The sequence below is a fragment of the Oncorhynchus keta genome, chromosome 30, assembly GCF_023373465.1.
Source record: "Oncorhynchus keta strain PuntledgeMale-10-30-2019 chromosome 30, Oket_V2, whole genome shotgun sequence".
Lineage (NCBI taxonomy): Eukaryota > Metazoa > Chordata > Actinopteri > Salmoniformes > Salmonidae > Oncorhynchus > Oncorhynchus keta.
Window position 1 is genome coordinate 35550401 of NC_068450.1, and position 13832 is coordinate 35564232.

The 13832-nt window shown below is 45.9% G+C and overlaps 1 protein-coding gene and 1 non-coding gene across 3 annotated transcripts; one reads left to right on the forward strand and one right to left on the reverse strand.

Annotated features, from left to right (window-relative positions):
* Positions 1 to 1240: 1240 nt before the first annotated feature.
* LOC118363469 (histidine--tRNA ligase) lies at positions 1241 to 5984 on the reverse strand. Of its 2 annotated transcripts, XM_035744357.2 has the most exons (14): positions 5818 to 5971; positions 4810 to 5235; positions 4636 to 4725; positions 4358 to 4477; positions 4128 to 4223; positions 3828 to 3953; positions 3580 to 3687; positions 3345 to 3443; positions 3073 to 3166; positions 2858 to 2985; positions 2300 to 2575; positions 2060 to 2176; positions 1777 to 1923; positions 1241 to 1688 (listed from the first exon to the last, which is right to left on the reverse strand). In XM_035744357.2, the coding sequence occupies exons 2-14, from the start codon at positions 4918 to 4920 to the stop codon at positions 1629 to 1631; spliced, it is 1572 nt and encodes a 523-aa protein (XP_035600250.1). In that variant the 5' UTR covers positions 4921 to 5235; positions 5818 to 5971; the 3' UTR covers positions 1241 to 1628. The 2 variants fall into 2 exon arrangements, with proteins under 2 accessions (XP_035600250.1, XP_035600251.1); XM_035744358.2 differs by lacking the exon at positions 4810 to 5235 and having other exon boundaries at positions 5818 to 5984.
* A 249-nt stretch (positions 5985 to 6233) lies between these two features.
* On the forward strand, positions 6234 to 6305 carry trnaa-ugc (transfer RNA alanine (anticodon UGC)). The gene has a single exon. It is a non-coding gene; the product is annotated as a tRNA-Ala (tRNA).
* Positions 6306 to 13832: the final 7527 nt, after the last annotated feature.

Sequence of the window (13832 nt, forward strand, 5' to 3'; positions counted from 1 at the left end):
TAGGCTCCCAACCCGCTCTTCGTTCAAAACTCTTAAATTGAACTAGGAACCATGATTTTTAGAACCAATCTCCAATGATCAGAGTATACACCGCTTTCTGTTATCATCTCGTTTACATTTGAAATGCTGGCATCTCTCCGTCAATCATCCCGTACCCTCCGTATTTCTGCAGCCGTTAAGAAGTGCTTCAGACTGGCCATCATTGTGAAGTGGCAGGCCCAAGCACGACAAGCCTTCCAGACCCCCCACCACCACCTCTCCCTGCCGCTTCCTCGACAGCCCCCGATCTCCCCTGCGTTCTGCTGGGCTGTGGGGGGGACTCCCATGCTGCACACAGCTCCTGTTTCCCCCAGGAGGATGTCTAAGGTGCCTCCTGTGTACGCAGCAGCTCTGCTCCAGGGTGTGTGAGGTGTACGGGCAGGGTAAGCTCCTCAACGACCTGCAGTACCGCCACATGGGACCTGACGGGTTCCTGTGCTTCAGCTACCGGGGCTGGTGCAGACTGCCTGTAGAGCTACAGCCCAGCAGGTCCTCAGCGCAGGGCCTGATATCACCCCAATCCCTGTGAGGCGCAGAGCGGCTACTGTACTGTTTTGTTTTAATTGTGAAAATACTTGTCTTGCACTCTTTTAAATTTAGTAAATCGTGAGTAGATGCGTGATTTTACTTTTGCCTGTTTTCTAAATTTGAATAAAAATATTTGTAATAAATGTCAGTTGTTTGGCTGTCTAATATGGAGTTCAGGGTGGTAGATATTATACATCTGAAATATCCCACATGGATTCCATAAATGTACATTTGAGGTCTTTTCACAAGGACTGGGTGTAACCCTTGTAGTATTAGGGAATGCTGGTGGTGGTTGGGAGCATCGTGGAGGCAGCAACAGACTAGGGTTACATCTGTCAACAATGAACACTCAACAGCTCGTTAGTTCAGCTGAACAAATGTACATTTAGTAAGCATTTACATACGGCATCTTTCAAGGATGCTGCAAACCACTTAACAGCATTCCCTTTTAGTAAAACACAGGAAGAATTCACAGGGGGTAAATGTCCTATATTGTTTTGGGAATATCCAACACTCGTGGACCGTGTAGCATTTATTGCAGTCCAATGGTTTTACCATTGTAATTTGACAGTTTCTCGTTTTAATTATTCAAGTAGGTTTTCTAAAACACGACAGATCACATTAAATTGTAACCTGCTGTTGAATACACCGGTTGTAAATCAATCTCTTAAGGTGGAGGTAAATATCTGTTTATTGGTATGCTGATAAGACAGGCATTTTAATGTTTCCTATATAGGCAGATTAACCTTTAGGGCTAAGACTAATACAGTGACTATTGAAATGGTACCAGAGTCATACTATTGTCTTATGTACATTATCAAAGCTCCTCGTCCTTGAGGGTACGCAGGTGTCTGGATAGTCGGCATGAAACCACTGCCTTTTGAGACCACTAATACGCAAAGCCTGGACAAATGAAACTATTGGGAAATCTTCTGCAGTTGAGACGTGATGTCTTGGTGGGCATGTTGAGGGCTTTGTGTGGTCAGCGGTGAGACCTGTGGTAAACAACTTCTTGAGCCAATCGGATGATGAGGCGGGGTGTTGTCAGGCAAAACCACAACTTAGATGTCCGAGGTCCTTCTCTTGATCTCCTCCACTAGTTTGGCTCTGGACACGTCAATCTGAGAAAAAAACAAAAACGTGGTGTTTTATTCAAGAGTGTGTGTGTGTTTAACTGACAGAGATGCTGTGTGTGTATGAGAATCTCACCTCCTCTCGGCTGTGGACCGTTCGGAGCTTCACCACCCCGTCCTTGAGCTCCTGCTCCCCCAGGATCGCCACCAGGGGGATCCCAGAGTCCTCACAGTGCTGCAGCTGGCTCAGCAGCTTGGGGTTCTTCTTATACATCACCTCTGCCTGACAACAAACACAGTTATATAAAGGTTCCTCTTATGAATAGCCACAGCTCACACTCAGCCGTTTCACCAGTGGAAACTCTACACACGCATCTCTGACTCACCGTGTCAATCTCAAATCGAACACACACACACACCTTGATCCCAGCGTTCCACAGTTCAGCGGTCAATCGGAGTCTCTCCTCCAGAAGGTTTTTCTGTGCCGAGGCCACCATGACTTGAGTCTCTGTGGTTCGCACCTTCTCCGCCGATGCCTGGGGGAGCCAGACCCCAACACACCAGTCAGCCACACACAGAGTTTCTCTCTGACACATTCATGAACAGACCAGCCTGTGGAGAGAGCTGGCCGTTGACAATGCCCCGTCCCCCTTCCTTACCTCAGCCTTCTGCTCCATGATGGAGAAGACCCTCTCGATGCCGATGCTGACCCCCACACACGGCACCTTCCTGCCCTTGGGGTCGAACATGCCCACCAGGCCGTCGTAGCGCCCACCGCCCGCCACGCTGCCCACGCTCACACCTTCCTCAGCCTTCTCGCCCGCCCCGTTCTGGGCTGCCGCCACTGGGACAGGGCCGGTCTGGGTCAGAATGGCCTCATAAATCACACCTGTGTAGTAGTCCAACCCACGGGCCAGACTCAGGTCAAACACCACCTGGGAGAGGGGGAAGAGAGAAGGGAGGGAGAGGACAGATTAAAAGGAGACAGTAGGAAGGAACACGAGGCGAGGGATTTGGAAAAAAGGACTGCATCCTCAGACTTATTTCAGCTGATCATATCATTATCTATCTAACCCCTGACCCCCAAAAAAACAATTACTGTTCATTGAGAACTAAATGCCTCTACGGAGTAGGCTGTTGATGGACAGATTTCTATAGACGCATTACCTGTCATATCACCTTGGTCACCAGATAACCTGTCACCTCTGACCCCTCACCTTGTCTGTAACCTGGAAGAGCTGCAGGTAGCTGAAGAGCTGCTTCATGTCTGTGAGGCCGGCACACGCCTGCTTGCTCTGTGACATCTTAGCATCCTGCAGCAGGCGCTCAGCTAGGTCCATCCCCCCTGGAACACACACCAATCACAAACAGGGTCAGACCAGGGGAAAGGTCAAAGTCAGTCGCTGTGTGTGTGTGTGTGACCTGTCCTCACCCTGCAAGCTGACATACTGTCCGATCTGATCGGCTGCTTCCTCAGACAGACCCTTCTCCTTCACCATTTCACTCCTCACATCCTCCCAAGACATCTGGGGTGTGGGGTGAAGAGAGAACACAAAGGTGGGAGAGAAAAGCAGGGAGCAGCATAGAAAAGGTGGAGAGAAAAAATCCTTTATTTACTTGGTTTGCATATTAAACCATTGTTCATGTTTACCGTTTAGCATTCCATTTCCTTAACCACATAAGGTTTGGGTGCAGTGGGTTTACCTTGTCCAGTTTGTCCACTGTGGAGCAGATGGTGCGGAACTTGTCATCCGGAACTCCACACACTGCAAACATCCCATCTAGAATACGTCTGTCGTTCACCTGCACAGAGAGGATATTACGGCGGGGGAGGGGAGTTAGGACGAGTCTGGCCATACATACAGACCTTCCATGTATTCCTTGCCTCATATCGCGTCACAGGATGTTTTACCACGGGTGCTGTGTGTCTCTGACCTACCTTGATGCGGAAGTCTCCCAGCTCCAGCTCACTCAGGATCTCGTGGACGATCTTCAGGCACTCAGCGTCTGGGATCATGGGGTCGTACTGGCCTGCAATGTCAAAATCCTGGGAGGTTGAGAAACACACACTTAGCAAGAAAATGGTTCATGCGTATCCACAAACATCTGGATGTAGCAGAAAGCAAAAATGATTCCAGTGTTATGGCTGATATGAACGGTCGAACCAGGGTTCGCTCTGACGCTTACACACTGATAGAACTCCCTGTAGCGGCCGCGGGTCATGGCGGGGTTGTCACGGCGATAGACCTTGGCAATGTGGTAGCGCTTGATGTTGGTGACCTTGTTCATGGCCAGGTAACGGGCGAAAGGCACCTGGGAGGGGGTGGGGTCAAGGACTAGTAGACACCCGATTGGCTCCTAACCTTGTTCAAATCCACCAGTTGGTTTGCTTTCGAGGCATGACCATGAAAAACATAGGGAATTACCTGACCAGCTTGCAGGCTAGCCCACTTAGCAATGTACGCATCAGGACAAATACAAGGATACAGTGAGATCGTATCTAAGGGACAGCAGCTCTCCTCCTTGGTCCTTCAGGTCGTAGATGAGCTTAGAATCCTCACCATACTTTCCTGTCAACGTTTCCTACAAATTGTCAACATAAGCACAAAATCCCGAATTATTACAAATCCACCGGCTAGTTTACAACGTTCTATTCATTGTCAACAGTGTGTGTGTGTGTGTGTCTCTCTCTCTCTCTCTCTGTGCCTCCCACACACCTTCAGCTCAAAGACGGGTGTGTCGATGTTCTCGGCTCCGTGGCGTTTAAAACAGCCGATGATGGTGTTGAAGACTTTCTCTCTGATGGCCATCTGCTTAGGGTTATAGTCCCTGGTTCCCTGAGAGAGATGGAGGGAGAGAAAGAGTGCATAAGCAAGACATCACCTGCTAATTTGGATTTTCAATAAAAGACTAGTAGTAAACATATTATGCAGCAAGTGCTCTTCATGATCACCCGCTGCCTGTGAGGTGCACTCTCCATGGTGGCAGTACTTACCTTTGCGGTCTTGAGCGTGAATTGGTGTCTGCCTTCATCTCCTCCAAGCTGAACCTTCAGCTCTAGCAGTTTGGCCACTTCCTCATCAATCTAGGAAAGAAAGACACAAACACAGTTCAATGTTCCTCAGAACATTGGAACAGATCCTCCCCCATCCCAGAGTCAGGGTCCTACCTGAGACACCGTCATCCCAGAGAGGGTGCGTAGAGAGCGGGCACAAAATCCAGACCGACAGCCCACCAACCCCGCATAAAGACGCAGGGATGCCATACCCAGGTTAATCATCCCAGCAGGGGAAAGCGAAACAAAATCAAACGAAAAACAAAAAACAACCAAAATGGCCGTTCAGGAGTGCCGCATCAGAGCAGCAATACAGTCCAATGGCAAAGTCCACCAAGCCATGTTGTCCAATAACCACAGTCCGTGAATGCCAGGTGACGGCAGGGTTATCCAGGAATATCCAGTCGGAGTGTTTGCATTCCAAATGGTGACGTGTGAGGTAGAGGAAGTAGATGACGGACGGAGATGAAGGTATGACCCCAGCAGGGTTGTTGGCATCGAGCAGGAAGAACAGGAGAAAAGTGGTGAGCAACCCTATCACTAGGGAGACGGTCGGGCATGACGCATCATCACAACATGGAGGACAAAACATGAGGCAGGGGTCAATCAAACCAACCTGTCACAGCGAAGCATCAAACCAACCAAGTAAATGAAAACGCATACAGATCATCTCTATCCTCACCTGTGTAGTTAGTTAAAGGTGGGGAGAGACGGTCGGATAAGCTCAACATTCAGCCATTAAAAGGAACCATGAATTTACACAATGAATGACCAGCCCATGCACAGTGACAACTATCCTAAGGGGATTGCATCAGTTTGGATTGATAACTAGCTGTATAATTTGAAGCACTATTATTAACTTACGTGCAGAAGAAAAATAGCATTCATGATTTACTTTGTAATAGCCATGAAATTCCACTTCTAATTGAACTGACTAGATAATTAATCTAGTCAGTTAGTTAACAGACTGTGAACCGGCAAGGCCCGTATTTTGGCATGAGTAGCCAGCTAACACTAGCTTCGTTTATGACATATGTAGCACGCGTGTTTGTTCATCCCATCACAGTCCCGCTGTACGTACAACATTTTGGAACATCGTCGTGCTAGGCGTTGAATACTGACCTGTTCTTTGCTTGCTTTTTCTGCCTTTAGTTTCCGCACGACTTCTCCTTGTGTTTTAATCGCCTCTTGTATCTGTGCTTTGTCGGCCATGGTGTTGCATCTAATGCCAGAGACTAGACGACTATGCTAACGCTTCCTCAAAGACCGGAAGCCGAGAACCCGAGGAAATACCTCCACGTACCGCACGGTGGTAGTAGATTTACATTGGTAGTAGATTTACATTTAACAGAGCGCCGTGAGATGTACATGCCAGATACAGTGTAATAATCGTGTTTAGCAGCAAGACATGGAATGAACAAAGGTTCCGCACAACAGAAAGTTGCAAGTCGTTTCACACTTCTACACTATCAACTTTACTTTTGACCAAATGTGATATCTCAGTATGTATAGGGTGAATTCATACGTTGATCTCAGTAGGGGATGTAGCTCAGTGGTAGAGCGCATGCTTTGCATGTATGAGGCCCCGGGTTCAATCCCCGGCATCTCCACTCCTTTTGATCAAGATCGGTTTTCTGGCAACTATTTTACAATCTCATCAACAAAAATAAGAATATGTAGAAAATAAGAATATGTAGAGAATAAGAAGAGCTTTAGTTTTTATGATTTGATGACCACCATGCCCCCAATTTGTTGATGCATTAATTTTGGGGATTTTGTAGAATAATTTCGCTGTATTATTTTGTAATCTATGTTCTCAGTGACCCAAGTCAAGACAAGAAAAAATATAAATGGCATTGACTTAGTGTAATAACATAATTAGTTTATTAAGTGAAAGAGGATTTGTGAATACATTTTAACAGATATTCTGACGCTGAATAGGCAGCTTTCTGCAGTGCTCACTGAGAATGCTTTGATGTGAAACTTGATATATTTGATTGTTTATAATGTCTCTCTGAAGGCATGAACATGCCTGCTAGTGGTTAGGTTACGCTTGTAGTTTGTCGGTAATAGTATACCCCATTTTAGCCTAACACACACAAACACACACACACACACACACACATTTCAAGTTTTAATGTCACAAGCACAAGTACAGTGAAATGTCTTTCTTGCAAGATCTAACCAAACAATACAGTAATCAATAACAATGTAGAAGTAAAAATAACAAGGTATAAAACACAGGAGATATCAAATTAAGAAATGAGAAGAACACGATTAAGTAAGTAAGCATACTATATACAGCTTATTGGGAAGAGGTCAGAGACCTAGCCGTGTGGTGCCAGGACAACAACCTCTCCCTCAACGTGATCAAGACAAAGGAGATGATTGTGGACTACAGGAAAAAGAGGCCCCATTCTCATCAACAGGGCTGCAGTGGAGCAGGTTGAGAGCTTCAAGTTCCCTGGTGTCCACATCACCAACAAACATGGTCCAAGCACACCAAGACAGTCGTGAAGTGGAAACGACAAAACCTATTCCCCCTCAGGAGACTGAAAAGATTGGGCATGGGTCCTCAGATCCTCAAAAGGTTCTACAGCTGCACCATCGAGAGCATCCTGACTGGTTGCATCACTGCCTGGTATGGCAACTGCTCGGCCTCTGACCGCAAGGCACTACAGAGGGTAGTGCGAACAGCCCAGTACATCACTGGGGCCAAGCTTCCTGCCATCCAGGACCTCTATACCAGGCGGTGTCAGAGGAAGGCCCTAAAAATTGTCAAAGACTCCAGCCACACAAGTCATAGACTGTTCTCTCAGCTACCGCTTGTACCGGAGTGCCAAGTCTAGGTCCAATAGGCTTTTACCCAGCCTATTTGCACCCCCTCTCTTATACTTATCCGTATTTTTTGAAACTGCACTGTCGGGTAGGGGCTCGTGAGTAAGCATTTCACTGTAAGGTGTTGTATTCGACGCATGTGACAAATACAATTTGATTTGATTTGATTTGATATGATATACAGGGTCAGTTCCAGTAGGGGAGAGTGAGGTATGATGTCACACTTTTCACGCTGTCTAACATTTACTGGGCACAATACATCCCAATGGTATAAATGTCATACCAAATGAAAGAATGAAGTCTTGGGCACATATGTTGTATTCATTACATCTTCATATCTTATTTCAGTACCGGAGTTGTAGACCGAACATTCTCTGGCGTGCACATAGATCCACGGTTATTGTTGGAATCGGAATGTAATGTAATGCTGCAGATAACTTGCTTAAATGTTTAAAGTCTTAACAAAACAGAGGTGGTGTTTAAACACACTAATGCACTAACACACAGTTTTGTAACAGCCTATACGACTTACATCCGTATCTGACTAATCAGTCTCATCTTCAGAGTCACAGTTCTGGCACACATAAATTGCCTGGCCTGAGGTGCAAGCATCATGGGCCCATTTGTTGCCTCTCACACACTTCACTCAAGTCTCCTTTGGAAGGATTTGAAAATGGCTTCACACAGACGAGGCAGAAGCAATCCTCTTCATCTGATGATGACTCTTCTACCATTTCTCTTTTTTTAGCTGCCTTCTTGTTCTTTGCAGATCCAGAATTTGACTCCCCCCTTGCTTCCCTTTCTTTGGAAACAGCTTTTTGATAGATTGTGCCTTATTATTTTCCCTTTCTAGTGCCTGCTTCACTGGTGTGTCAGAATTGTTTGGCGCCTTTTTCTTCCTTTGCAAGCTGGTTTCCGGGGGCCAGCTTTTGGATTTGGCCGGATGTCCTCTGGAGTTGGTAGTGTGCTGTCAGCAATGGCATTGTTGGGCAAGGGTGAGCTGGTGCTAGCATAAGAACTGGGCAGGTCTGTGTCTGAGCTCATGCTAGGCAGGGCTGGAATGGTGCTGAGGCCTGGCAGGTTTGTGCTGCGGCCTGGCAGGGCTGAAATGGTGCTGGGGCCTGGTGGTTGGTGCTGGGGCCTGGTAGGGCTGGAATAGTGCTGGGGCCTGGCAGGACTGGAATGTTGCTGGGGCCTGGCAGGGCAGGGTTGGTGCTGGTGCCTGGCAGGGCAGGGCAGGGTTGGTGCTGGGGCCTGGTAGGGTTGGGTTCTAAATGGGGCGATCTGTAACGTAGGATGGCGCAAACTCGGTTTCCAGAAATACATCCCTGTTGTAAGGTTGTACCCCAGCCACCCTAAAGCCAGACTGAATGTTCAAGGGGGTTGCAGCCAGAGGATAGGCGATTGTCACAATCCCAGGAATGTCATAAATTGACATTGTCCTCCCGGGATTGTTTCTCATCCAGGCATCACACGCGGTGTTGATGTGCCTCTTTAGCGGCCCGTAGACAGACCTGTCTAAGGGATGAAGCCGATCAGAGCAATGGGATGGCAGCATAATGACAGCATAATTATGCCATTTTCTTTGGCATAATTGAGTCCATCAAAGGACAGATGAGAGTCTTGGTTGTCCAAAAGGAGTAAACACTTCGTATGCTCGACAGAATGTTTCAGGAAGTCAACAAAGTGCTCATCTTTCATCCACCCAGAGGGATTTGCCCTTCCTTTGCTGCCAGGTGGCCCATTGATCAGGAAATGATTGAGGAAGTTGACACGGGGGGATATAAAATATGGAGGTATACTATTCCCTGTAGCTGAGAAAGCACAGGCCAGTGTGACAAGGGTTCCCCTTTCAGCGGATGTCAGTGACCCTACTTGTTTGAATCCACGTCTGCCCACCACTTTGTCAGGTTTATGGTCACCCAGTTTCATCGACATTCCATATGTCTCCTGGTCCAAATTGATATCTCTGTAGCACTTCTGCTACATTGTCGAAGAAAGAGTTAACATTTTCTCTGTTGAAGCGACTTGCCCTGGCAAGGCTAGTTGCCTCTGGCTTTCTCAGTGACATCGTTGGGTGCCACTTTAAGAATCCTGTAAACCACTCCGAGCTGGCCTTTTCTTTTTCTGCCCACATTGCAGTGAACTTAAGCTGGTGTGCCAAAGCAAACAGGTAGGCAAGAGTTCTGACCTCACTTGGCGACAGACCAAAATAAATGTCAGCTGACCTAGTAACATACTGAACAAGCTGCATCTCCAAATCAGGTGAAAAAACCTGCCGTGGCTTTGTATAGCCAACCACTGTTGTTGGCATGGCTGTCTGACTTTCATCTTCCTCTCTGGCAACCTTTTGACAATACCGAGTCAGAGTATGGTAATATATGTCAAAATCCTTCACTGTACTCCTGATTGATTGTTCTGCAACTTCACCTGCCTCACTACCTTTAACATTATGCCAGGTGGTGTGCTGCCATTCTCTGTCTTTCTTTTATCATTTCTACCCATCTTTCCTTCCTTCCTTCCCTTCCTTCCTTCCTTCCCTTCCATCCTTCCTTCCTTCCAAAACACATTTCCTCATTGCAATTACATATTCATTACAGGCTTACTACGCCCACCTTCCTGTCTACTATCCTTGTTGCCACAATTCAATTCATAACACCACACTAAATTCATGACACTGTATGAAGTAGTGTGTGTGTGTGTGTATATACTGTCTCATACAGTAGGCATGTAGTGTGTTAGTAGACACACACACACACACACGCCAGAGCCTGTCTTGTGTAGTCCAGGGATACGTCTGCTGCTCTAAACTATACGTATATATAATAATCAATTTACAGTAACATTTAATACTATTATCAGAGCTGATATCACAATGTTTTTGGAGCATGTTCTATGTGTCTATGTATACTGGGGCAAGTTGTCACACGTGAAGACTTGCCCCAAGGTAATTGAGACAACTTGCCCCAAACTGACATGTGTGCTAATGTTGGCTAAATCTCGAGGTTAGCTCAACATAGGACTGCAGCTAAAGTATCAAAAGACACGTTATTGTCTTCTCTACTCAGTGCAAGATTATAATTTTGAACATTCATACCTAACAAAGTTTTATTGAATAAAATGTAAAGTGCCATTTTTTTAATTTTGAAGGGGAAAAAAATAAACTTGTGCTCACCTCAGATTAGAGTGACCTTGACCACACGTGAACAGGAAGTTAAACATAGAACATGCAGTCGCACAAATTAGCTATTTGATTTTTGAGATAGCGCCTCTAGTGTTGGAGGTATGAACAGTTTGACAACTTACCCGTGTGACAACTTACCTTGCTCTCCCCTACTATATTTACAGGGATACTGGATCGATAGAGATAGATATGTATAGGGTAAGGCGACTAGGCATCAGGATATATGATAAACAGAGTAGCAGCACCTTGAATGATGATTGTTTGTGAGTGGGTGTACGGGTGTGTAGAGTCAGTATAAATGTATGTGCATATTATGTGTGAGTGAGCAAATGATGGAGTTTGTGTGTGTGTGTGTGTGTGTGTGTGTGTGTGTGTGTGTGTGTGTGTGTGTGTGTGTGTGTGTGTGTGTGTGTGTGTGTGTGTGTGTGTGTGTGTGTGTGTGTGTGTGTGTGTGTGTGTTGTGTGTAACAGTGTGTGTGTGTGTGTTGGGTAACAGTGTACATGTGTGTTGAGGAAGTGCAGAAATAAGAATAAAATGCAAAGGTCACCTCAGATAGTCCGTGTAGCCATTTTGTTAGCTATTAAGCAGTATTATGGCTTGGGGATAGAAGCTGTTCAGGAGCCTGTTGGTGTCAGACTTGATGCACTGGTACCTCTTGTCGTGCAGAGAGAACGGTCTATGGCTTGGGTGGTTGGAGTTTTTAACACACACACACACAGCAGTCAACTCTAGCATCTAGCACTCAAATCTAGAATTTAAACTCTAGCATCTAGCAGTCAACTCTAGCATTTCAACTCTAGCATCTAGCCGTCAACTCTAGCATCTAGTAGTCAACTCTAGCATCTAGTAGTCAACTCTAGCATCTAGTAGTCAACTCTAGCATTTCAACTCTAGCATCTAGCAGTCAACTCTAGCAGTCAACTCTAGCATCTAGCAGTCAACTCTAGCATCTAGCGGTCAACTCTAGCATTTCAACTCTAGCATCTAGCAATCAACTCTAGCATCTAGTAGTCAATTCTAGCATCTAGTAGTCAACTCTAGCATCTAGCAGTCAACTCTAGTATATAGCAGTCAGCTCGAGCATCTAGCAGTCAACCCGAGCATCTAGCAGTCAACTCTAGCATCTAGCAGTCAACTCTAGCATCTAGCAGTCAACTCTAGCATCTAACAGTCAACTCTAGCATTTCAACTCTAGCATCTAGCAGTCAACTCTAGCATTTCAACTCTAGCATCTAGCAGTCAACTCTAACAGTCAACTCTAGCATCTAGCATTTCAACTCTAGCATCTAGCAGTCAACTCTAGCATTTCAACTCTAGCATCTAGCAATCAACTCTAGCATCTAGTAGTCAATTCTAGCATCTAGTAGTCAACTCTAGCATCTAGCAGTCAACTGGAGCATCTGGCAGTCAACTCGAGCATCTAGCAGTCAACTCTAGCATCTAGCAGTCAACTGGAGCATCTAGCAGTCAACTCGAGCATCTAGCAGTCAGCTCGAGCATCTAGCAGTCAACTCGAGCATCTAGCAGTCAACTCGAGCATCTAGCAGTCAACTCTAGCATTTCAACTCTAGCATATGCAGTCAACTCTAGCATTTCAACTCTAGCATCTAGCATTTCAACTCCAGCAGTCGTCTGTGCAACATCAGAGGTTTATGCTTCCCTAACTAGACATCTAGTTAACAGGGGAAAGATAGAGGCACAATAGGGACACTGTGGACTACAAAAAATGTACAAAGACTCCAGTCACCCTAGTCATAGACTGTTCTCTCTGCTACCGCACAGCAAGCGGTACGGCAGTGCCAAGTCTTTGGTTCAAAAGGCTCCTTAACAGCTTCTACCCCCAAGCCATAAGACGGCTGAACAATTAATCAAATGGCCACCCGGTCTATTTACATTCACGGTAAGGTGAATGTATTGTACCTGTTGTATTCGGAGCATGTGACAAATACAATTTGATTCGATTTGAATACCCAGCTAACAGCAGGCCTACAGTCACAGTATGGCTCTGCATTCTCCTCCAAGCGATGTTCCTTATGGAGTTGGCCTCACTTGATGTCAGTTACTGTAAGTCTAATGCCAGTTGTCCTAGAGAGGATGCCAGTCTGTTTCAGCACTGAAATGCCTGTCATATTAGTTTTAGTTTAACTAAAGATTATCTACAGTGAAAAATTTAAAAGAATCATATAGTGTCATTTGATGATCTGGTCATTTCAACGATCTGGTCATTTCAACAACCTTCCCAACCCGGTTCTTGTCATTCGAGCAGACTGGCATCAGGCAATGAACACCCTTCCCACTGGGCACACTGGTTGAATCAGCATGGTTTCCATGTCATTTCAGTGAAATGACGTTGAACCAACGTGGAATAGACGTTGAACTGTGCCCAGTGGGTTCCTTCTAGGAGTATGCGACAGGACAATTAACCCAGCAACAACTGTCCTTAATGTCGCAGAGTGTAAAAAAAAACAGGACATCTGAAAGATGTCAGTTGTGAGGTATGCCACATGCTGAGTGAATGACAAAGACCCCATGCAATGTAGAGTTCCTAAAAAAGTGCCTCAGTTGCCTGGGGAACCACAAGTTCAGCCCCACAATTGGGGCATTCGCAGATTCCCAGACACACAAGCCCATTCACATATTCAAGCTAATTCCCCATTCCCTGTTTCAGGAGTACAAAATACAGCCTCCATGCGTTAACCATCTCCCCCTCCAGCACATCACCTTTGACCCTGCCCAACCACCACATACATTCATGTGGGTTGGCCCCGTCGTCAAGACAACAGGGGAAACTATTTTCTATTTTCTCCACCTAGTTGGCAGCCAACTACAGATTCAAGGAATTTGAATATAGTCAATGGTGTTAAACCACAGTTGCGAACAGGGTTTTGATGTCCCAATACCTTGGCATTGAGTCTATGAACTGACATATAAAACAACAATTGACACATCAATCCGTTTGTTTCAATGTAAGCTATTATTTAAAGTATTTGCTACAAGGATGTATTGCAAAATAAAATGGCAATATACTGGGAAAGATGGGTTAATCTGTGGACATTGGAGGTTTGGAGTTCAAATCAGAATGAATGGTGGATTGGCTGCTGTGGGTGAAAATCC

Coding starts and splice junctions, on each gene's coding strand:
- LOC118363469 (XM_035744357.2), bottom strand. CDS start 4,920: ATGATTAACCTGGGTATGGCATCCCTGCGTCTTTATGCGGGGTTGGTG. Junction 1,924..2,059: donor TGTGGAACGCTGGGATCAAG/GTGTGTGTGTGT, acceptor GTTTGTTGTCAG/GCAGAGGTGATGTATAAGAA. Junction 1,689..1,776: donor CGGTCCACAGCCGAGAGGAG/GTGAGATTCTCA, acceptor TTTTTTTCTCAG/ATTGACGTGTCCAGAGCCAA.